Source organism: Microchirus variegatus (genome assembly GCF_963457635.1).
Source record: "Microchirus variegatus genome assembly, chromosome: 21".
Lineage (NCBI taxonomy): Eukaryota > Metazoa > Chordata > Actinopteri > Pleuronectiformes > Soleidae > Microchirus > Microchirus variegatus.
Genome location: NC_139822.1, coordinates 8613300 through 8632102, shown reverse-complemented (window position 1 = coordinate 8632102; position 18803 = coordinate 8613300). Strand labels below are relative to the sequence as shown.

Genomic DNA, 18803 nt, shown 5'->3' with positions numbered 1-18803 from the left:
ACTGAAGAATAGTTAGGATTTGTTTCTTTAATCAAATATATCATGTATGACTGGAACAATTACTCGATTACTAAATGAATCATCAACGATTTTGACAATTGATTCATCGGTTTAAGGAATTAAAACACGTTTATGTGATTTTTCAGCTTCTTAAATGTGAATATTTCTCTGGTTTATTCGCTCCATGGAACAAGGAAATCATTCAAACTAAATAGTTTTACTTCGATTAATCGAGAAAATAATCGACAGATTAATCATGAAGAAAATAATCGTCAGTTGCAGCTCTAGTATCAAGTTTTTTTTCTAAAATGTCTCCAGTCCGTTTCAAACAAAGACAACAGTCTCCTCCTCATCCAATCACAGTGAGAGATTCAGCCAATCACAGGAGGGGGATCACACAGCGGTGTTTGCATGGAGCCTTTATAACAACAGTCTCTTCCTCTGCACTGCAGCTCTTACAGTCGTTCATCACTGTGGTCAGTAGCGAACTTTCAGGATGCCTGAACCCGCAAAGTCCGCGCCCAAGAAGGGCTCCAAGAAAGCCGTGACTAAGAGCGCCGCTAAGGGCGGAAAGAAGAGGAGAAAGAGCAGGAAGGAGAGCTACGCCATCTACGTGTACAAGGTGTTGAAGCAGGTCCACCCCGACACTGGCATCTCGTCCAAGGCCATGGGCATCATGAACTCGTTCGTCAACGACATCTTTGAGCGCATCGCCGGTGAGGCGTCTCGTCTGGCTCACTACAACAAGCGCTCCACCATCACCTCCAGGGAGATCCAGACCGCCGTGCGCCTCCTGCTGCCCGGTGAGCTGGCCAAGCACGCCGTGTCCGAGGGAACCAAGGCCGTCACCAAGTACACCAGCTCCAAGTAAACACGGGACTCCACCACCACAACAACAACAACAACAACAACACAACGGCTCTTTTAAGAGCCACACACTTTATCTAAGAGAGTCAATTTAATCCTTTATACTGTGGTGTGAAAATCGTCTGTTATTGGCATCTACTTTAAAATAATAACCATTTGCACAGTTCCTCTACTGTGAAAGATCTCGTTAAGGCCACATTATACTTCTCCGACTGCGTATTGCGTTATCCATCTGCGTCACCACGGAGACGCCTCAAGCCTTTATACTTCTGCGTCTTGACGGACCGGGCTGCAATTTCCCGCCCAATCAGTAGGGGTCCCTGCGCAAGGTTGTTGTGCTTCTGGCTACAGTGAGCAATGGCGTCCGAGAAAGAAAGAGAGAGAAAGACTGTTGTTGAAACCGTAGCCGTTTCTCACTTTTCTGTGTGACGGAACGCAGTTTTAAGATAATTTGAGGCGAGAAATTGGCCATTTAGAGTCTTAACATTTGCTTGTGTGTTAAGATATGACGTATTTATAGTTTGGCAGCGGCGTTATCGGCGGGGATCAGCCCCGCCTCTGTGGGCGCTGGGTGCTCACTGTGAGCCGGCACAGAGCAGCTTAGCTCAGCCTGTCCTGAGGACCAATCGCAGCTCTTGCCGTTTCCGTTGTCCCTTGACAGAGTGACGGACACTTAAAAAATATTTCGTGCAGTCGGAGATGACGTAGAGGCTCTTCGACAGGCTCTGCGTCGACGCAGAGTCTCTGCGTAACCGACGCAGAGTCTCTGCGTAACCTCCGCAGAGCACTTTACGCAGAAGTATAAAATGGGCTTTATACTTGAAACATATCCATTGTTTGTGTGCACACACTTGGTCAATAAAGTTTATAATTATTACAGAAGATTTATCACACTTTTCCTTGATAAAGGACCTATATTTGAAGACCAAGGTATTGGATGAATCAGGCAATGATACTGTTATTTAAAAAAAATATTATTTGATAAGTGCTTTCATGATGTTTTGCTCACAGTCCACATCTCTGAAGCTAACTAACCCTAAAGACCTGAGGTACAGCAGCACACGATCCCTTTAATTATCATTATAATCTAGTATTTGACATCACAAAATGATGTATGACGTCATCAATCACTTTGAGTAAAGCGTCATAACTGAAGGAACACATTAGATGGAGAAAGATCAATAACTTTATTGATCATCCGACATGTAAGTATAAGTATAAAAACTATAGAATAGAAACTTAAAAAATAAATAAATATTACACCTTTAATTGCAACATGCCTGTTGTTAAGGTGTTGGAGGACAGATCATTACATTATTATTATTATTATTATTATTACTACTACTAATAATAATAAGAATCAACAAAGTCATTCCTGCAGATCCACAGTAATTTGTATTTCACATTCAAACAAAGATTATGTATTTATTTTTTTAGTTTGTAATAACTAAAGAAAGACAAATACAATCAATATCCTCTTCATTATTACAACACGCTATAAGAAGTTATTGTAACACAAATGAAGGCATTATCAATTAATCTGAGAATCAAAACAATGTTCAAAGAACACACTGCAAAATAACAATTTGTAAAATAAAAGCAATAAATACATAATATGTAGTTAAAAAGACTGAATATGCAGTTTATTCACAGTAAACTATCAAAGTCAAACAGTCCTCACTGACCGAGGTTTGTTGTCATTTCAGTTAGAATTTTCGGATTTTTACTGAATATTTATTTTAGCATTTCTAACACAAACGCATTAACTCCTTTATTTTAGAGCTCGATTTAGTGTTAACAACATGGTTAAGTTTAATCGTTAAGTTTTGCTTTGACTCTTCTTATTCAACAAAACTGCAGCTAACGCTGTTAGCAACTAAATTGAGTTTAGCCAAATTAAACCTGTGTCAATACATGTATTGCAAGCAAATAGCTAGCACTCATGGTAACCAGCCTGATCAGATAAGAGCAGATTTACCAGACACACAACTACTCAAATTAATTAAGCCCACAAACAAATATGACATTTTAAAACCAATAAATGTGACTCTTGTCGATGTTACCACGACTGTTTTTTATTAGCGTACAAGGCTCCTCTACGTTTCGCTACAACAGTTAGCATGCTAGCGCAGCATGTTGACACACGAGCCACAACTCACCGGGATATCATTCAGAATCCAGCGAAGTTCCTCTCGAAACCACAGCTCCTCAGTCGTCTCCTTAGTTTCAGGGTTTATTTTAATCTCCTGTTTTTAGTATTTATCCTGTTAAAGCTCAAATCTGACTTATCTTACTGTTCACGTAAAAACACCGCAGCGCGTCAGAGGTAAATACAGGTAAACAAAGATCATTTCTAAAAGGTGAGATGACCACTCCGCACACCTCTTTTGGGCACCGAAAAGATTCCTAATCGAGCTTGCGTAAAACAACATATAACTACGGAAGCGCATTGCATTAATTTAAAAAAAAAAAAACCAACAACAACAAAAACTATTTCCTGAGGGAATAAATAAAGGAATAAATAAATAAATGCCTTACATGTATTTCTACATTTCTGTATTTATTTATTCCTATTAATATGTCAGGTCCTGTCCTCCATATGCAGCGTTTTGAATCTGCAAGTAAATTTGTGTAAGTAAAAAAAAATAAAGTTTCCATTATAAGCTGTCAATTAAAGGGACAATATGTAGTATTTATGGGTTTATATTACCCAAAATCCACTTTTGTATACATATTATGTGCTCCTGCATATATACATAAACATATATATACATATATATATATACATATACATATGTGTATACATATACATACATATGTGTATACATATACATACATATGTATGTATATGTATACATGTGTATGTATATGTATACATGTGTATATATATATATACATGTGTATATATATATACATGTGTATATATATATACATGTGTATATATATATACATGTGTATATATATATACATGTGTATATATATATATACATGTGTATATATATATATACATGTGTATATATATATATACATGTGTATATATATACATACATGTGTATATATATACATGTGTATATATATATATATATATATACACATACATATATATATATACACATACACATATATATATATATATATATATACATACACATATATATATATATACATATACATATATACATATATACATATATACATATATATACATATATACATATATACATATATACACATATATACATATATACACATATATACACATATATACATATGTATATATATATACATATGTATATATATATACATATGTATATATATATACATATGTATATATATATACATATGTATATATATATACATATGTATATATATATACATATGTATATATATATATATACACACGCATGTATGTCTATATATATGTATATGTACATATATATACATACATACACAGATTCTTATTCTGTACCCAAATAAATGACTAATTGTTGCTTTTTAACCTGTAATAAATGAAAACAAGCAGTTTATCATCTTCACTGATAATTGAGTATTATTGTGATGACGAGCATTTATTCATATTTAATACACCAACTTCGTTAAAAATGAAAAACTGACTGCCTCTTTACTCCCTTTAATGGTGAGAAACTGCATAATATGTCGTTATAGACATAAAAAATTCCACGCTTATGTTTTTTATTATTTGTTTAATTAACGCCTGCTTTGTGTTAAGTTCGTAAAAAAAAGTGAGAAAGACTACAAAGAGACATTTAGGACGGAAGGTCTGAAGATAACCGCACTTCCGGTCACGAGTTAAATGTCCACAGTATAAAGGATTATATTGGCTCTCTTAGATAAAGTGTGTGGCTCTTAAAAGAGCCGTTGTGTTGTTGTTGTGGTGGTGGTGGAGTCCCGTGTTTACTTGGAGCTGGTGTACTTAGTGACGGCCTTGGTTCCCTCGGACACGGCGTGCTTGGCCAGCTCACCGGGCAGCAGGAGGCGCACGGCGGTCTGGATCTCCCTGGAGGTGATGGTGGAGCGCTTGTTGTAGTGAGCCAGACGAGACGCCTCACCGGCGATGCGCTCAAAGATGTCGTTGACGAACGAGTTCATGATGCCCATGGCCTTGGACGAGATGCCAGTGTCGGGGTGGACCTGCTTCAACACCTTGTACACGTAGATGGCGTAGCTCTCCTTCCTGCTCTTTCTCCTCTTCTTTCCGCCCTTAGCGGCGCTCTTAGTCACGGCTTTCTTGGAGCCCTTCTTGGGCGCGGACTTTGCGGGTTCAGGCATCCTGAGAGTTCACTACTGACCACAGTGATGAACGAATGAAGGAGCTGTAGCAGAGGAGGAGACTGTTGTTATAAAGGCTCCATGCAAACACCGCTGTGTGATCCCTTTCCTGTGATTGGCTTAGCTGTGGTTGGAGGGCGGGGCTTGTGTTGTCGCTGTTCAATATGGTGCAACCTGACGTCATTTTTATCATTATTCACCACGCTGACCCAATAGTTAAAAAAAACCCAAAACCTACAAAATTAGATCAAATAACTTAAACGCTATTTTACGTACGTATATATACCTATATATAGAATAGCTTTATAAATAAAAGTTATTATTATTATAGATCGATAGATAGATAGATAGATAGATAGATAGATAGATAGATAGATAGATAGATAGATAGATAGATAGATAGATAGATAGATAGATAGATAGATAGATAGATAGATAGATAGATAGATAGATAGAATACTTTTTAAAATTTCAACTACAAAATTAGATCAAATAACTGAAACACAATTTACGTATATATATATACTTATATGTATATATTTATTGATAGATACATACATACATATATATACCACTCTTGATATAGATAAATAGATAAACACTAGAAACGTGTGTGTATATATATATATATACACACACTTAAATACTTAATACTTAAAGGGACACTGTGTAGTATTTATGGGTTTACATAACCCAAAATCCACTTTTTTATACATATTATGTGCTCCTGCATTGTCTAGTCGCTGTATAATAGTTTTTGTTTAATTTTCGTAGTGTTTCAAAAAGTCATGTAAAATAACATGGTCGCGGGCTGCGGTTGCATTGCCACTGTTAGCAGCGAGACGCCATGTTTCTACAGGAGCCTGTAAGGACAAACGCGAGAGAACAAATCAAGCGTCTCTTTACTTGTAGCGGAAGTCCCGCCTCCACTCTCTCCGCTTCGTCTGCTACGGCCGCGGTAGCTCCGCCCTCTCCCTCGCCTCACGAACCTCATCTGCTGACACGGAGAAAGACGACGAGGACGACATTTGACCAGCTGATACCGTAGCGCTCATGGAAGGGAGGGGGTGAGCAGAGGAGCAGTTCTTTGTTGTAAATTTCAGCCTCTCCTCTAGATGGCACTATAAACTACTTACTTCACCTTTAAAGTAATCTAAAATTAGTCGCAGGAGATAATAAAGGTCATGGGGAACGACATAGGACGCTATGTTGTTTTCAGATTAATCACCAAGAGAGGAGAAATCGGGGACTGACTGACGAATAAGGAAAAACTCTGAAGAAATAGCTTTGCGTGCCTGTGTGAGTAATTTGTAGAGTGTCTTGAAGACTATGTATTTGTGCTGAAAGTTGTCCAAAGTGTGTTTAGGATTGAATCTGCCTCCGCCATGTGCTGTCCCCAAGTCTGCACCCCCTCCTTTCTCAGAGACACACACAGCTAAATGCCAATCCAACTCTACAGGAGGTAGAAGCTGTGTGTTGTAAGAGTGTGTTGGCCTGAGATTCACAACACAATTAACAAAAGGAGGGCGAGTTAGCAGCTGACTACCGCACACATATGGACTCTGTTTTCGCAGCTCGCTCTGGCATCGACGCAGACAATGAGGCGTACGATGACCTGCTCGATCGTGCCGTGGCTACACGCGTCAGATGGGAAACTGGGACCACATAGCGAATGTCTGGACACACGTTCTGCACGCTGAACGAAATCAGATAGATGGGTGGGTCACCCATGCAGGATCAGGAGATCCCAGAAGGCATAGATAAAAAAATTCACAACCACAGAGAAATAAGTAAAAAAAGAAAAGAAAAAAAGACAACTTTTAGAACAAACTAATTGGAAAAAATGTTTTGTTTTTATGTTGTTGTTTTCTTTTTCTTTTGTTGCGTTCTGTATTCTTAGACCATCTTGGTGACAGGGTCTCTCCTTCATGCATGCAGTAAATACTTGATTTACTCAACACCGACAACTCCAGGGAAATTTCTTTCACAATATTCAAGTGAAAAGTGCCTTTGTTCATTGTTATCTTTTCTCACAACGGCATGACAACCTGGCACAAAAAAGAGAACAACAAACAGAAGTGAAGGATGTGGTTCAGAATAATATTATTTCTGATGATCTTCAGGCTGTTGTATCAGCGTTCAGGCACAAAAGTCAACGTGTCACTGTCACTGCCAGGTATCTGCACTGGAAGCTGAATAAGTTATTATTCAATGAAGTCATGAGAATCTGCACGTCTTTGGACTGTGGAGAAAACTATTATTATTGATACAAATGTAACTGCATTGGATTCTCTGTCGAATACTGATAAAAATAACTATTTTCAACTATATGTAGGTTTGTACACTTTCCATGTCAGGTGGAAAACTAATGTAAACCAATGTAAAACTAGAAAAAAATTATTTTATCATACAACTCGTTGGGCCTGATTTACTAAAGCTTTGCGCATGCAAAAACGTGTGCAAACTGGATTGCACAGGCAGATTAGCGTTGATGCTGATCTACTAACAAGGCGCAACGAGGAGCGCGTCCCTCAGACGGGCAAAATAGCACTCGCAACCCATTGAGCGTTCTTGCCTTAATGCATATGCAATGTGGGGTGTTTACACGCAATTCTGCGTGTGATGGGAGGAGAAAATGTAAATATGTTATTTTAGCATGCGCAAAGTGATTTATCAAACCTGAAAATGATTGCGGTGCTTATTTTTGCGTCTATATTATATTTAGCACGTTTAAAAGGCAGGTCTTAACCGGCACAGCGGTGCGCGCACATGACTGCGGTTATTTATAGTTATATTATATTTGTAAATCAGGAAATTACGCTTTTCCTGAGCATGTTCAACTACACGTTCACAGATGACGCACATTCATTTCTTATTTGGTATATATGAATAAATTAAATATAGATATCCATAGGAGAAATGTGTGTTTGTACTGGTATGGGCTTACCTTGGTCTGCAGTTTGTTTTTGTTTTTTTTACGTCAACATCCATAGTCCATTTGTTTGATACATCAGGTAATGATGGAGCTGTCCAACGCAGGATTAAAATAATAATAGTTGCAATTGTCAGGTGGCACAACTGCAAGGAATGTCACTATATAATGCTATTCAAGGCTCTAAGGTTATCCATGACACTTCTGGAATGTTTATTAGTTTTGAATGGAAAGATATTACACACTTTAAATCATTTTGCATGATAATTTGTACATTTTAGATTCCAATATCCCTTTCAAAATTAGCATGACACAGGGCAAGTATTAGCAATGATCCAGCTGACAACTGTGCTTTCATTTAGAACAACACATGCTCCATGGACTTAGTCATAACATCTAACACATACAGTTTTACCTGCTGGAAAGTTCTACAACAGTTATTATTATTATTACAGGGTTTCCCCCAGTGCATTATAAGCCTGGTGGGCCACCAGGGTTTACTTGCCCCCCCACCAGGCTAAGAGTTGTTGTTGTTTATTTTAATTAAAACATTTTTATACACCACAAATTTTTCTAAACCAGGGATCATGGCCGCTGCGCCCCCATGTAATCGGCGAGCGCTCCCTTGTCCATGTGCTGATTGAAACTCAAGTCACATCATCAAATACGTCATTATTACGGTTACATTGTTCTTGTCAATAAAGATGTTATATTTAGGGATGCACTGATAATTTGGCGGCCGAAACACAGCGAGTTCACTGTGGAACAGCACCTATTAAATGCTGGAACGTCTCTTTGCGAAACTTGGCTGCATACGGAGCAGATTATGAACTCCCTGCGACAGTGACTTCACACCAGAGACCATTCTCTCTCTCTGAGCAGTTAAATAAAGAGATCAGCTCATCTGATGCATCTGTTATTCCCTTAATTGCAGCGCTAAAGTGTCTTCTACACAAAGATTGAGAACATGGAGTGAAGACAATGAAAAGTGAGCTCTGCTCTTTAAGAGTCTGTCACCACGTTTTATTAACATCTACCAAGATCCCCTGCACTTCATCATTTTTTTCAGCATATTTCATGTCATAACTAATGTGATCAGGTGGTGCAACCAATATTTGTCAATTGGTGCAACCAATTTAAACCAATAAATGATACGTCTAAGTGATGGTTATGGTTTATAAATGGATTGTGTGTAGATATTATACTGAATATATGAATTTGTGTATTTGTGTGATTCTTTTCCTGTCTTCAAATGTAGAATTGGATGTTAAGGATGCTTAAAACCTGACCTACAGAGAGCAAAAATCTGAAGAACCCCACAATGATAAAAATAATAATGTTTATCTAGTGTAGACACCTTAAGGTTTAGTTGCCAAATAATTAATTTTAAAATAAATATTAGGAATGTAAAAACCTCCGAGAGAAATTATAATGACATGGTGAACGCATGAATGAATCTGTGTCACGGCTGGGTTGCCAAAACCGGAAATCTGGTTTCAACCACACATGAGAGAATGGGGATGCGGCCACTTTCATATTTGTATTTGTGCTGCTGTGGTGTCAGCGGTGTTATCATCGCTCATGGTGACTCGCTGTCACTCAGCCACGTTGTTCCTGGTATTAATTTCAAGTGAAAATTCCATTTGTTCATTGTTATCTTTTCTCACAATGGCACGACAACCCTGGCACAAAAAAGAGAAGAACAAACAGAAGTGAAGGATGTGGTTCAGAATAATATTATTTCTGATGATCCTCAGGCTGTTGTATCATCGTTCAGGCGCCAAAATCAATGTGTCACTGTCACTGCCAGGTATCTGCACTGGAAGCTGAATAAGTTATTATTCAAAGAAGTCATGAGAATCTGCACGTTGTTAACTTTAGACGGCAGGGAAATCACCAAAGTGTGTGAAGTACATGTGAGGACGACGAGAGAACAAACGATCTTATTGCTCGATGTGATATTTGGTGTAAAACGTTTTATCTTTAAAAGCTTTCAAAGTCAAAGAGAAAGGAGAGGTGTTTTGATGTGAATCGGCTGACGGAGAACGAGCAGCACGACGTACAATATTATGTACGAGTTTAATTTGTTCCACCGATATTTGTATGTGTGCAAATTGTGATCTACGCATATTTCTTGATTTGTATGTACATGTTTTGAGATCCACAAATAAAAAAAAAAATAAAAATTTTAACTTGTATGTTGATTTTTACAAATAAAGATGTAATTTGTAAATAACGTGACCTTTGTAAAAACAGAAATTTGCATCTGTGAATTGTGATCTCGCATTTGTGGATCGCCAGAACACGCATTTCTCGATTTTACGAAATCCCAAAAACACACATTGGAGTGCATGGTATATTTGTCTCAGTAATGCCTCCCTTCATCAGCAGGTGGCAGTGTTTTCCAAGTAGAATCTAGCTTCAATCCGCGAACAAAGACGCTCATTCGTTTTTCAAAATAAAACCAGAAAAAAGAGTTGAGACTGGTCAGCAGGAGGCGCTATAAGAGTTTAGAACACAGTCACAGTGGGTGTCACAGCTGTTTTTGGGTGAAATAAAACAGTCGCTTTCTCAAGCGCAAAGTGGAGCCTCTGTGTGAGGTTTTTTTTGCCACTGTTGGAGATAAAGTGAAGGGGGTTAGCCCTGAAGTTAGCATCAACTTCGGCCCTGGAGGAAACTCTCCGCTGTGCTTCCCGACTACGGTCTGAGCCCCGAGCAGGAACACAAGCATTAAAAAAAAGGAAATTGCGGACCGGGTAGGGGAGGGGGTAATATTTCGAGATGCACGAGATTACAAGTGGAAATTATACGAGAAAATAAAGTCGCAGATTCATGAGATTAAAAGTACATTTCCATGTTATTGAATATATCGACTCACACCCGCGATTTCCTCTGCTGTTTGTGCGTATTGACGGATCAGTTTTCTGGTTTTATTATGAAAAACGAATGAGCGTCTTGTTCACGGATTGAAGCTAGATTTTACGTGGAAAACACTGCCCCCTGCTGATGAAGGGAGGCATTACTGAGACAAATATACCATGCACACCAATGTGGGTTTTTGGGATTCGTAAAAACGAGGAATGCATGTTCTGGCGATCCACAAATGCGAGATCACAATTCGTTCATTTGTGGATCTCAAAACACACATACAAATCGAGAAATACGCGTGGATCACAAGCTGCACATTCGTGTGGATTCTGTGCCACTTTCATGGAAAAAATGTCTCAAAAATCCGTAATCCGTTCTGGCGATCCACAAATGAAATCACAATTCACAAATGCAAAATTTCATTTTTTACAAATGACATCTTTATTTGTAAAAATCAATATACAAGTTACAAATTGGATTTTTTTTATGTGTGGAAAACACGTACATACAAATCAAGAAATGCACGTGGATCACAATTTGCACACATACATATATCGGTGGAACAAATTTAACTCCATACGATATAGAAATGTCACTTTATGTGTAACGTGTTGTAGTTAAAGGTGACGTTAAACGTGTCCAGATGAAGTCATCGTTCAGATTAGAAACAAAGTCCCTCCTCTCACCTGTTTAAGCTCCGCCCCTCGTCTAAGCTGAGCAGTTAAATAAGAGCAACTCTTGTGTCTCAACATCATCATCATCATCATCATCATCATCATCGTGAAGCAACAGTTCCAGAAGCGAGGATGTCTCTTTGTCGTGTGGCCGTCTTGGTTCTCGTGGTTGTCCTGATGCTTTATGGTAAGTTTAACACACACACACGCACGCACGCACGCACGCACGCACGCACGCACGCACGCACGCACGCACGCACGCACGCACGCCCAACGCACTCGGAGCCTGAGGGCTGTTTTTACTGAAATGTGCAGTGACCAGGTGCATTCCTGTCCCCTTAAACAACAAGGGATGATTTGCAATCTCCCCACCTCACGTTAAGATTTACAGTATCTTATTGTTATTTACATTTTCACATACTTTATTTTCAAAATTACAAGGTCTTTCCACGTTATTTCATTCATTTCGAATAAAAAAAACTTTTGAATTCATACATTTTTCGTTGGTGTCAGATTATTTATAACATAAAGGTGATGAACATTGGTCAGAAGGAAGGGCCCCCTGGGAACTTTTAATGTTTGCTTAGGGCCCAAACAGACCCTAGAATCGCCTCTGCACACGCACGCACACACAGCTCATAAAGTGAAGAGGTAAACAAAGCTTCTGTTTTATGTTTTGCTTTTGTGATGTTTGTGATCACAGTTGCAGAGAACGAGGCTTTCTTTTGTGGCCTATTCAGAACAGCATGCAAACATAAATGCCTCCATCACGAAGTTTACTTTCCTTTCTTCAAGTGCCATCATCATCAAAAGTAAGTAGAGACGTCCAGTTGCAGCATAACAATATTCTCGTGTGTATTCGCTTGTGTAATGTGATGATATGTTTTTTATTTATTTATTTTATTTTAACTAGATGTTGCGTGTACTAAGCCGTGATGCGACGACAAGACTCACCTGGAATCAGACGTCGTGGAGGATTTGGCTGTGAACTCTGCTGACCTGAGAAGGTTCAAATAAAGTCTTGTGGCTCTTTGCTGACATGGAATAAAAAAAAGAATATTCCCTTAACTTCTTTGCTTCTTTGTATTTTTTTTAAATTATTATTATTACTATTAAACATTACTCTGGATTATTTGTCAGAATAGAATACACGTCTGTCACTGTTGAATATTCATATTCATGATGATATTTCCCAGAATTTCAAAGTAAAAGGGCTTGTTTTGATATGGAACGACTTGTACTTCACAACAACATATTTATGATACAAAATAAGTTCATATTCATATCAGAATTCATATCTGACTTGTGTTGGGGATGTTTGGCAGATTCAAAAGGGGCGTGGCCACGCCAACCATCGTAATTTGGTCAAATTTCGACCATTCTCCACGAAACAGGAAGTGCCCTATAACTCTGTCACACACTGACCGATCACCTTGTAACTTCATACGTGACACAAGAGACCGACCCTGAACATGTCTAGGTTATCTTCTTTCATTTTGTTTTCTTGACTGTGTCTGATCGTAGCACCTTTAGCTTTGGGTAAAACAAAGTTTGATTTGATTAAAAGTTAAATTAACGTGAATATGCTCAGATACAAAGCCAAATATTAAACATGGGAACGAGCTTAAATGTCCCAAGAAATACTGTACAATACGACAGCTCAGTACAGGTTAGTACGTGTAGTTCTCGCAGTCGTCCAGCGGATGGTGCAGTTTGTACCACCACATCATCCTCCGTCCAGCCACGTTCAAATCACCAGAGCCACGGAAAACTCCCTGGTTATGTTGTGTGAATAAATATGATGTAAACACGTGCATTTGTGTAATGTGAGTTAAAAACGTACTATTATGATCACACATAGTGTATTTTACAGCTGTGAAACGTACGTACGTCAGTGTTTCCTGACAGGCGGAACAGACTTTGTCTTAGAGTGTGTTTCCCATCGGACAGTTTAAACGACGAACACAGCACCACTGGGAAGCTGGTGATAGTTTTTTTCTTTCTTTTGTAAAGTTGAAAAGTGCATGATGTATTATTAATAATAATAATAATAATAATAATAACCCAGGTTCCCGGGTTCGAACCCCGGCTGGAACAAGGGATTTTGATCCCAAAAAGAGTTTGAAGGTGATCATCATAAAAAGTAATTGCAGCGACTCATTAAATATTAGCTTATGCTGCTAGCGACGCAGATACCTAGCAAGAGCAGTGACGCGTATTATATCGTAATATCCTGGCAACATTCACTGCGTTTGCTTTTGCTCTGTTTGGAAGAAGGTAGGGCAAGTTGATAAACTCGAGTGTTTTAGCATTTTTGTCAACTAAAATATGCCAGTTCATTCCATATATAGATGTTAAAGATTCTATATTTTCACACTGACAATGATTTCTCGTTGCTGCTCCAGACTGAAGCCAAATCATGATCCTACACCAGAGAAAAGCAAATAGAACAAAAGGTTTTTTTAATTTTTTTTTTGTGCTGGGCATAGATCAATTTCTTTTAAATCTAGATTAATCTCACTGCAATCCTGTAGTTAATCTAGATTGATTAATCGGCAGGTTCATCGTCTGAGAATCAGCCGACTTTTCATCAAATTTAAGGGAAGAAAGAGCCGTTTTCAAATAATAATAATAATAAAAAAGGTTATTTAAAGTTCTAAATCCTCACACAGTGTGACACCCCCTGCTGGTAGCACTAAAACACTACAACTTCACTGTGAGAAATTAAAAAGAATGGAACTTGATACCCTTTTAAACCTTATTATTATTATTATTATTATTATCATTATTTAAACCACACTGAACATTTGAAAAATGAAACAACCTGTTTGACTTTACACTCATTCCAACAAAAATGTAACTTGTGTTTAAACCTTGATTTTAACACTTAAATAAAACCTACAAAGGTTACTGTTACTCACAACCGACTCCAGTCCAGTGTAGTGTAGTGTAGTCCAGTCAAGTCCGTCCATGGAATCCGGTGGTGAGAGAAGCCTACAGATGAGATCAACACAACTTTGAAGATTTTTATTTATATGTTTTATTGTGAAGCGAACAACAAACAGGACAAAATAACAGAAAAGTAATTGTGCATTACTGTTCACTCAGATTTTTTTGGGGCTTGTTGACGAGGCAGTTCCAACACATGTACATGTGTTAGCGGTGTGTTTGGGCTCATTGTCCTGCTGGAAGGTGAACCTCCGTCCGAGCCTCAAATCACACACAGAGTTGCACAGGTTTTTGCTCAAGAACAGCTGTGTATTTAGCACCATCCATCTTTACCTCAACTCGGACCAGTTTCCCCTGAAAAACATGGCCACAGCATGATGCTGCCACCTTAGTGTTTTCTTTGATGGCCGAAAAGTTCACTTTTAGGGCCAATTCCAATTCCTATTTTAACCCTAAATCTTAACCCTCAAGCTCAACCCTTAATCTTAACAGGCCCTCAAAACCAAGTGTTGAGGGTTATTTTGTCACTTAGAAATGGGACACCCCTTAAATGCAGATACGTCTTCAGACTGTAGGGGGCAGAATAACGCGAAAGCTGCGTCCAGTCTGTCAAACCATAGCAAACCATCGCTTGTCCGCACCGGCCGACTATTGACAAAAGATCATAAAATAAGAATAAATGTTACTCAACAATGACGTCAGCGATCCATAATATGGGCCTAAACTAAGATAATACAATGGTTTGATCATTTTTATATCTCTATTAACAAAAAAAAAAACTTAATTTGTAGCTTACTCGTATAGCTGCTTTCGGCGCCATCTTTGTTATGGCAAAACACGCAATGCATTCTGGGTAGCCCTTGCTCCCAAGGGTGGTCTCGGAAAATCCCAATATTGAGGGCGATACAGCCCTTAAACTTGGCCCTCAACTCATCTCCCAGGTGCCTTTGAGCAAACTCAAAACATGCCAATTTGGTTCTTCTGGCCTCTCTGCCATGAAGTCCAACTCTATGGAGGATATACTAGTAGATACTATACTATACGTAGACTTCTGATCAGGTCATTGGTTGCACCAGAGCTTTTTATGGGCTCCATAACAAATGGGGTCAATACATATGCACATGCCAATTTTCAGTTTTTAATTTCTAAAACGCTGATGAATAAATGTCTGTGAATTTTTACCACGTCCGCTGGACTTTTTCTATTTTTGAATGTTGAGAACATCAGTTGAACAGAACATAACTAGAGCTGGACCAGACATTTCCTTCAGCCAGTGAGGACACATTTATATAATAAAGGAACTAGAAATAAGATTATTTTTGCTCACACGTGTCCTCCGTAAACCGCAGAGTGTTTTTTCTCAGTGTTTGTGGTCAAGCATCCTGCATTAACACGTCTTGTCCAGCAGGGGGCGCATTAGACCTTCACAGAGGTGAGTGACGTGACTTCAGGAATGAAATCCCTCTTTTGTTCAACGTTAGTTTTTATTTGCTTTAATAAAGAAACACAAATGAGACCCTTCTATTTATTTGGGAGGTACAAGATTAAATTATAATAAAAAAATATATTCCTGTGACCTACAATTCCATTTATAACTCATCCCATTAACAAATATTGACATACAGCATTTTATACTGTACTATAAATATATCTTCCAGTTAATGTCCACATTCACACAGTATAAAGGAATAAATTGACTCTCTTAGATAAAGTGTGTGGCTCTTAAAAGAGCCGTTGTGTTGTTGTTGTTGTTGTGGTGGAGTCCCGTGTTTACTTGGAGCTGGTGTACTTGGTGACGGCCTTGGTTCCCTCGGACACGGCGTGCTTGGCCAGCTCACCGGGCAGCAGGAGGCGCACGGCGGTCTGGATCTCCCTGGAGGTGATGGTGGAGCGCTTGTTGTAGTGAGCCAGACGAGACGCCTCACCGGCGATGCGCTCAAAGATGTCGTTGACGAACGAGTTCATGATGCCCATGGCCTTGGACGAGATGCCAGTGTCGGGGTGGACCTGCTTCAACACCTTGTACACGTAGATGGCGTAGCTCTCCTTCCTGCTCTTTCTCCTCTTCTTTCCGCCCTTAGCGGCGCTCTTAGTCACGGCTTTCTTAGAGCCCTTCTTGGGCGCGGACTTTGCGGGTTCAGGCATCCTTAGAGTTCACTACTGACCACAGTGATGCACGAATGAGTGAGCTGCAGCAAGAGGAGGAGACTGTTGTTATAAAGGCTCGATGCAAACACCGCTGTGTGATCCCCCTCCTGTGATTGGCTGAATCTCTCACTGCGGTTGAATGAGGAGGTGACTGTGTTGTCTTTGTTTGAAACAATGATACTAGAGCTGAAACTGACGATTATTTTCTTAATGATTAATCTGTCGATTATTTTCTAAAGTAAAACGATTTTCTCAAATGTCTTCTTTTGTACCAAAAAAAACAATTCAGTTTGAATGATTTCTTTGTTACATGGATGCAAAGAAACCAGAGAAATATTCACATTTAGGAGCTGAATCACATACAAAAATCGCATAAACTTGTTTTAATTCCTTAAACCGATTAATCGATTGTCAAAATAGTTGACGATTAATTTAGTAATCGAGTAATTATTTCAGCCATACATGATACATTTGATTAAATAAACAAATCCTAACTATTCTTCAGTTATTTCTTCAGAGACAGAAAAATTTAAAGTTAAGTTGATAAAAGCTAAAAAAGGGAGGGGGCTCTAAAAGAAAACTGTCAGGTAAAAAATAAACTGCGATACAGAAAAAATATTTCACATGAATGAACTAAAATGGAGTCTTTTCGTACAGAATGAGATATTATCCACAATAGACAAAAAGAAAGCTTCTTCAGCTCCAGTGTAAGAGATAATGTGGACATTTTACACACAAATTAGACAAATGGTAAATGTTCCACTTTAAGTGAGATCAAAACAACTCAGCAGATGTAAAACTTGTTATTGTTCTCCAGATTAAGACATTAAAACACATCTCCCAGCTGTTAACGAACGACAACAGGGAAAAAATAATAATCTAATGCATAAACGGAAGGACAAAGACATGGCAGAAACCAGATTAGAACCACAGAACCATGCAACTCCACGTCTACAGACATTTAAATCAATGCTGTCGCTCCCTCCAGTAATAAGCCTGAGGCTCTAAGTCTTGGTGAAGAAGCCGTGTTTATTCTTAGGGGCTTAAATATCCTTGAATATTTCTCCCGTGTCTTTATCTTCCTTTGTTTTCACAACGATGTCTCTCGTTCGACGTCTTTTCTAGCTAGCTTGTTTGGCGCTACATTTGACGAGTGCGTTGATTAATTTGGTCCGGACTGCGATAAATAGTTCCGCATCGATATAAATAAATCAGCCCGTGTATCTAGGAACCTAAAGAAAACATAATTAACAAATAATGAACTCGCTGATAATGTGGGACATTTATATGTATATTAATATTGTGAAATATATCGTGTAATGAGTTTATATACACATTAGGACTGTAATCTCTCAGAGACAAAGTGGTTGGCTCTTAAAAGAGCCGTTGTTGTTGTTTCTCAGCGTCGTGTTGCGTTCAGGTTCCATGTTTAACCGCCGAAGCCGTACAGAGTTCTTCCCTGTCTCTTCAGAGCATAGACCACGTCCATGGCGGTCACAGTCTTCCTCTTGGCGTGCTCGGTGTAGGTGACGGCGTCACGGATCACGTTCTCCAGGAAAACCTTGAGCACACCGCGAGTCTCCTCGTAGATCAGACCCGAGATTCGCTTCACTCCGCCGCGGCGAGCCAGACGGCGGATGGCGGGCTTGGTGATTCCCTGGATGTTATCACGGAGAACTTTGCGGTGACGCTTAGCGCCGCCTTTACCTAGACCTTTACCGCCCTTTCCTCGTCCACTCATTTTTGCGTATTAGTCAGAATATTCACTAATTATGTGATTATTTAGATACCCTTAATCAAAGCTAATATTGCCTTATACTGAGATTCTCAGCTATTCAAAGTCTATTTGAGGACCTGTTTGAAGACAGGGGCGCTATATTCTTCCTCTGTGGGTTTTCATGGTGGAAAAAGGAGTTTATGGTGCATCAGCGCCCCCAACAGGAGAATAACGTCAGTGACAGTATGACAGAGAAGTCTGTCAAAAATAATAAGAAAATATTAAATAAAAAATAAACAAACCCAACATAAATAATAATGTTATTGTTTTCATTTGTATATATATATATATATATATT

General features: G+C 38.8%; 4 protein-coding genes and 1 long non-coding RNA gene across 5 annotated transcripts; 2 read left to right on the top strand and 3 right to left on the bottom strand.

Annotated features, from left to right (window-relative positions):
- Positions 1–496: 496 nt before the first annotated feature.
- On the top strand, positions 497–871 carry LOC310942448 (histone H2B-like; the record flags this gene model as incomplete). The annotated part of the gene is made up of 1 exon (XM_083907830.1): positions 497–871. One exon carries the CDS (start codon positions 497–499, stop codon positions 869–871), a length of 375 nt encoding a protein of 124 aa, XP_083763956.1.
- Positions 872–4782: 3911 nt separating this feature from the next.
- Positions 4783–5157, bottom strand: LOC310942197 (histone H2B-like; the record flags this gene model as incomplete). The annotated part of the gene is made up of 1 exon (XM_083907520.1): positions 4783–5157. One exon carries the CDS (start codon positions 5155–5157, stop codon positions 4783–4785), a length of 375 nt encoding a protein of 124 aa, XP_083763646.1.
- Positions 5158–11746: 6589 nt separating this feature from the next.
- On the top strand, positions 11747–12677 carry LOC310942200. Its single transcript, XR_014593101.1, has 3 exons — positions 11747–11818; positions 12335–12443; positions 12545–12677. It is a non-coding gene; the product is annotated as an uncharacterized lncRNA (long non-coding RNA).
- A 3673-nt stretch (positions 12678–16350) lies between these two features.
- On the bottom strand, positions 16351–16725 carry LOC310942408 (histone H2B-like; the record flags this gene model as incomplete). The annotated part of the gene is made up of 1 exon (XM_083907788.1): positions 16351–16725. The coding sequence occupies one exon, from the start codon at positions 16723–16725 to the stop codon at positions 16351–16353; it is 375 nt and encodes a 124-aa protein (XP_083763914.1).
- Positions 16726–18157: 1432 nt separating this feature from the next.
- On the bottom strand, positions 18158–18469 carry LOC310942160 (histone H4; the record flags this gene model as incomplete). Its single annotated transcript, XM_083907477.1, has 1 exon — positions 18158–18469. The coding sequence occupies one exon, from the start codon at positions 18467–18469 to the stop codon at positions 18158–18160; it is 312 nt and encodes a 103-aa protein (XP_083763603.1).
- Positions 18470–18803: the final 334 nt, after the last annotated feature.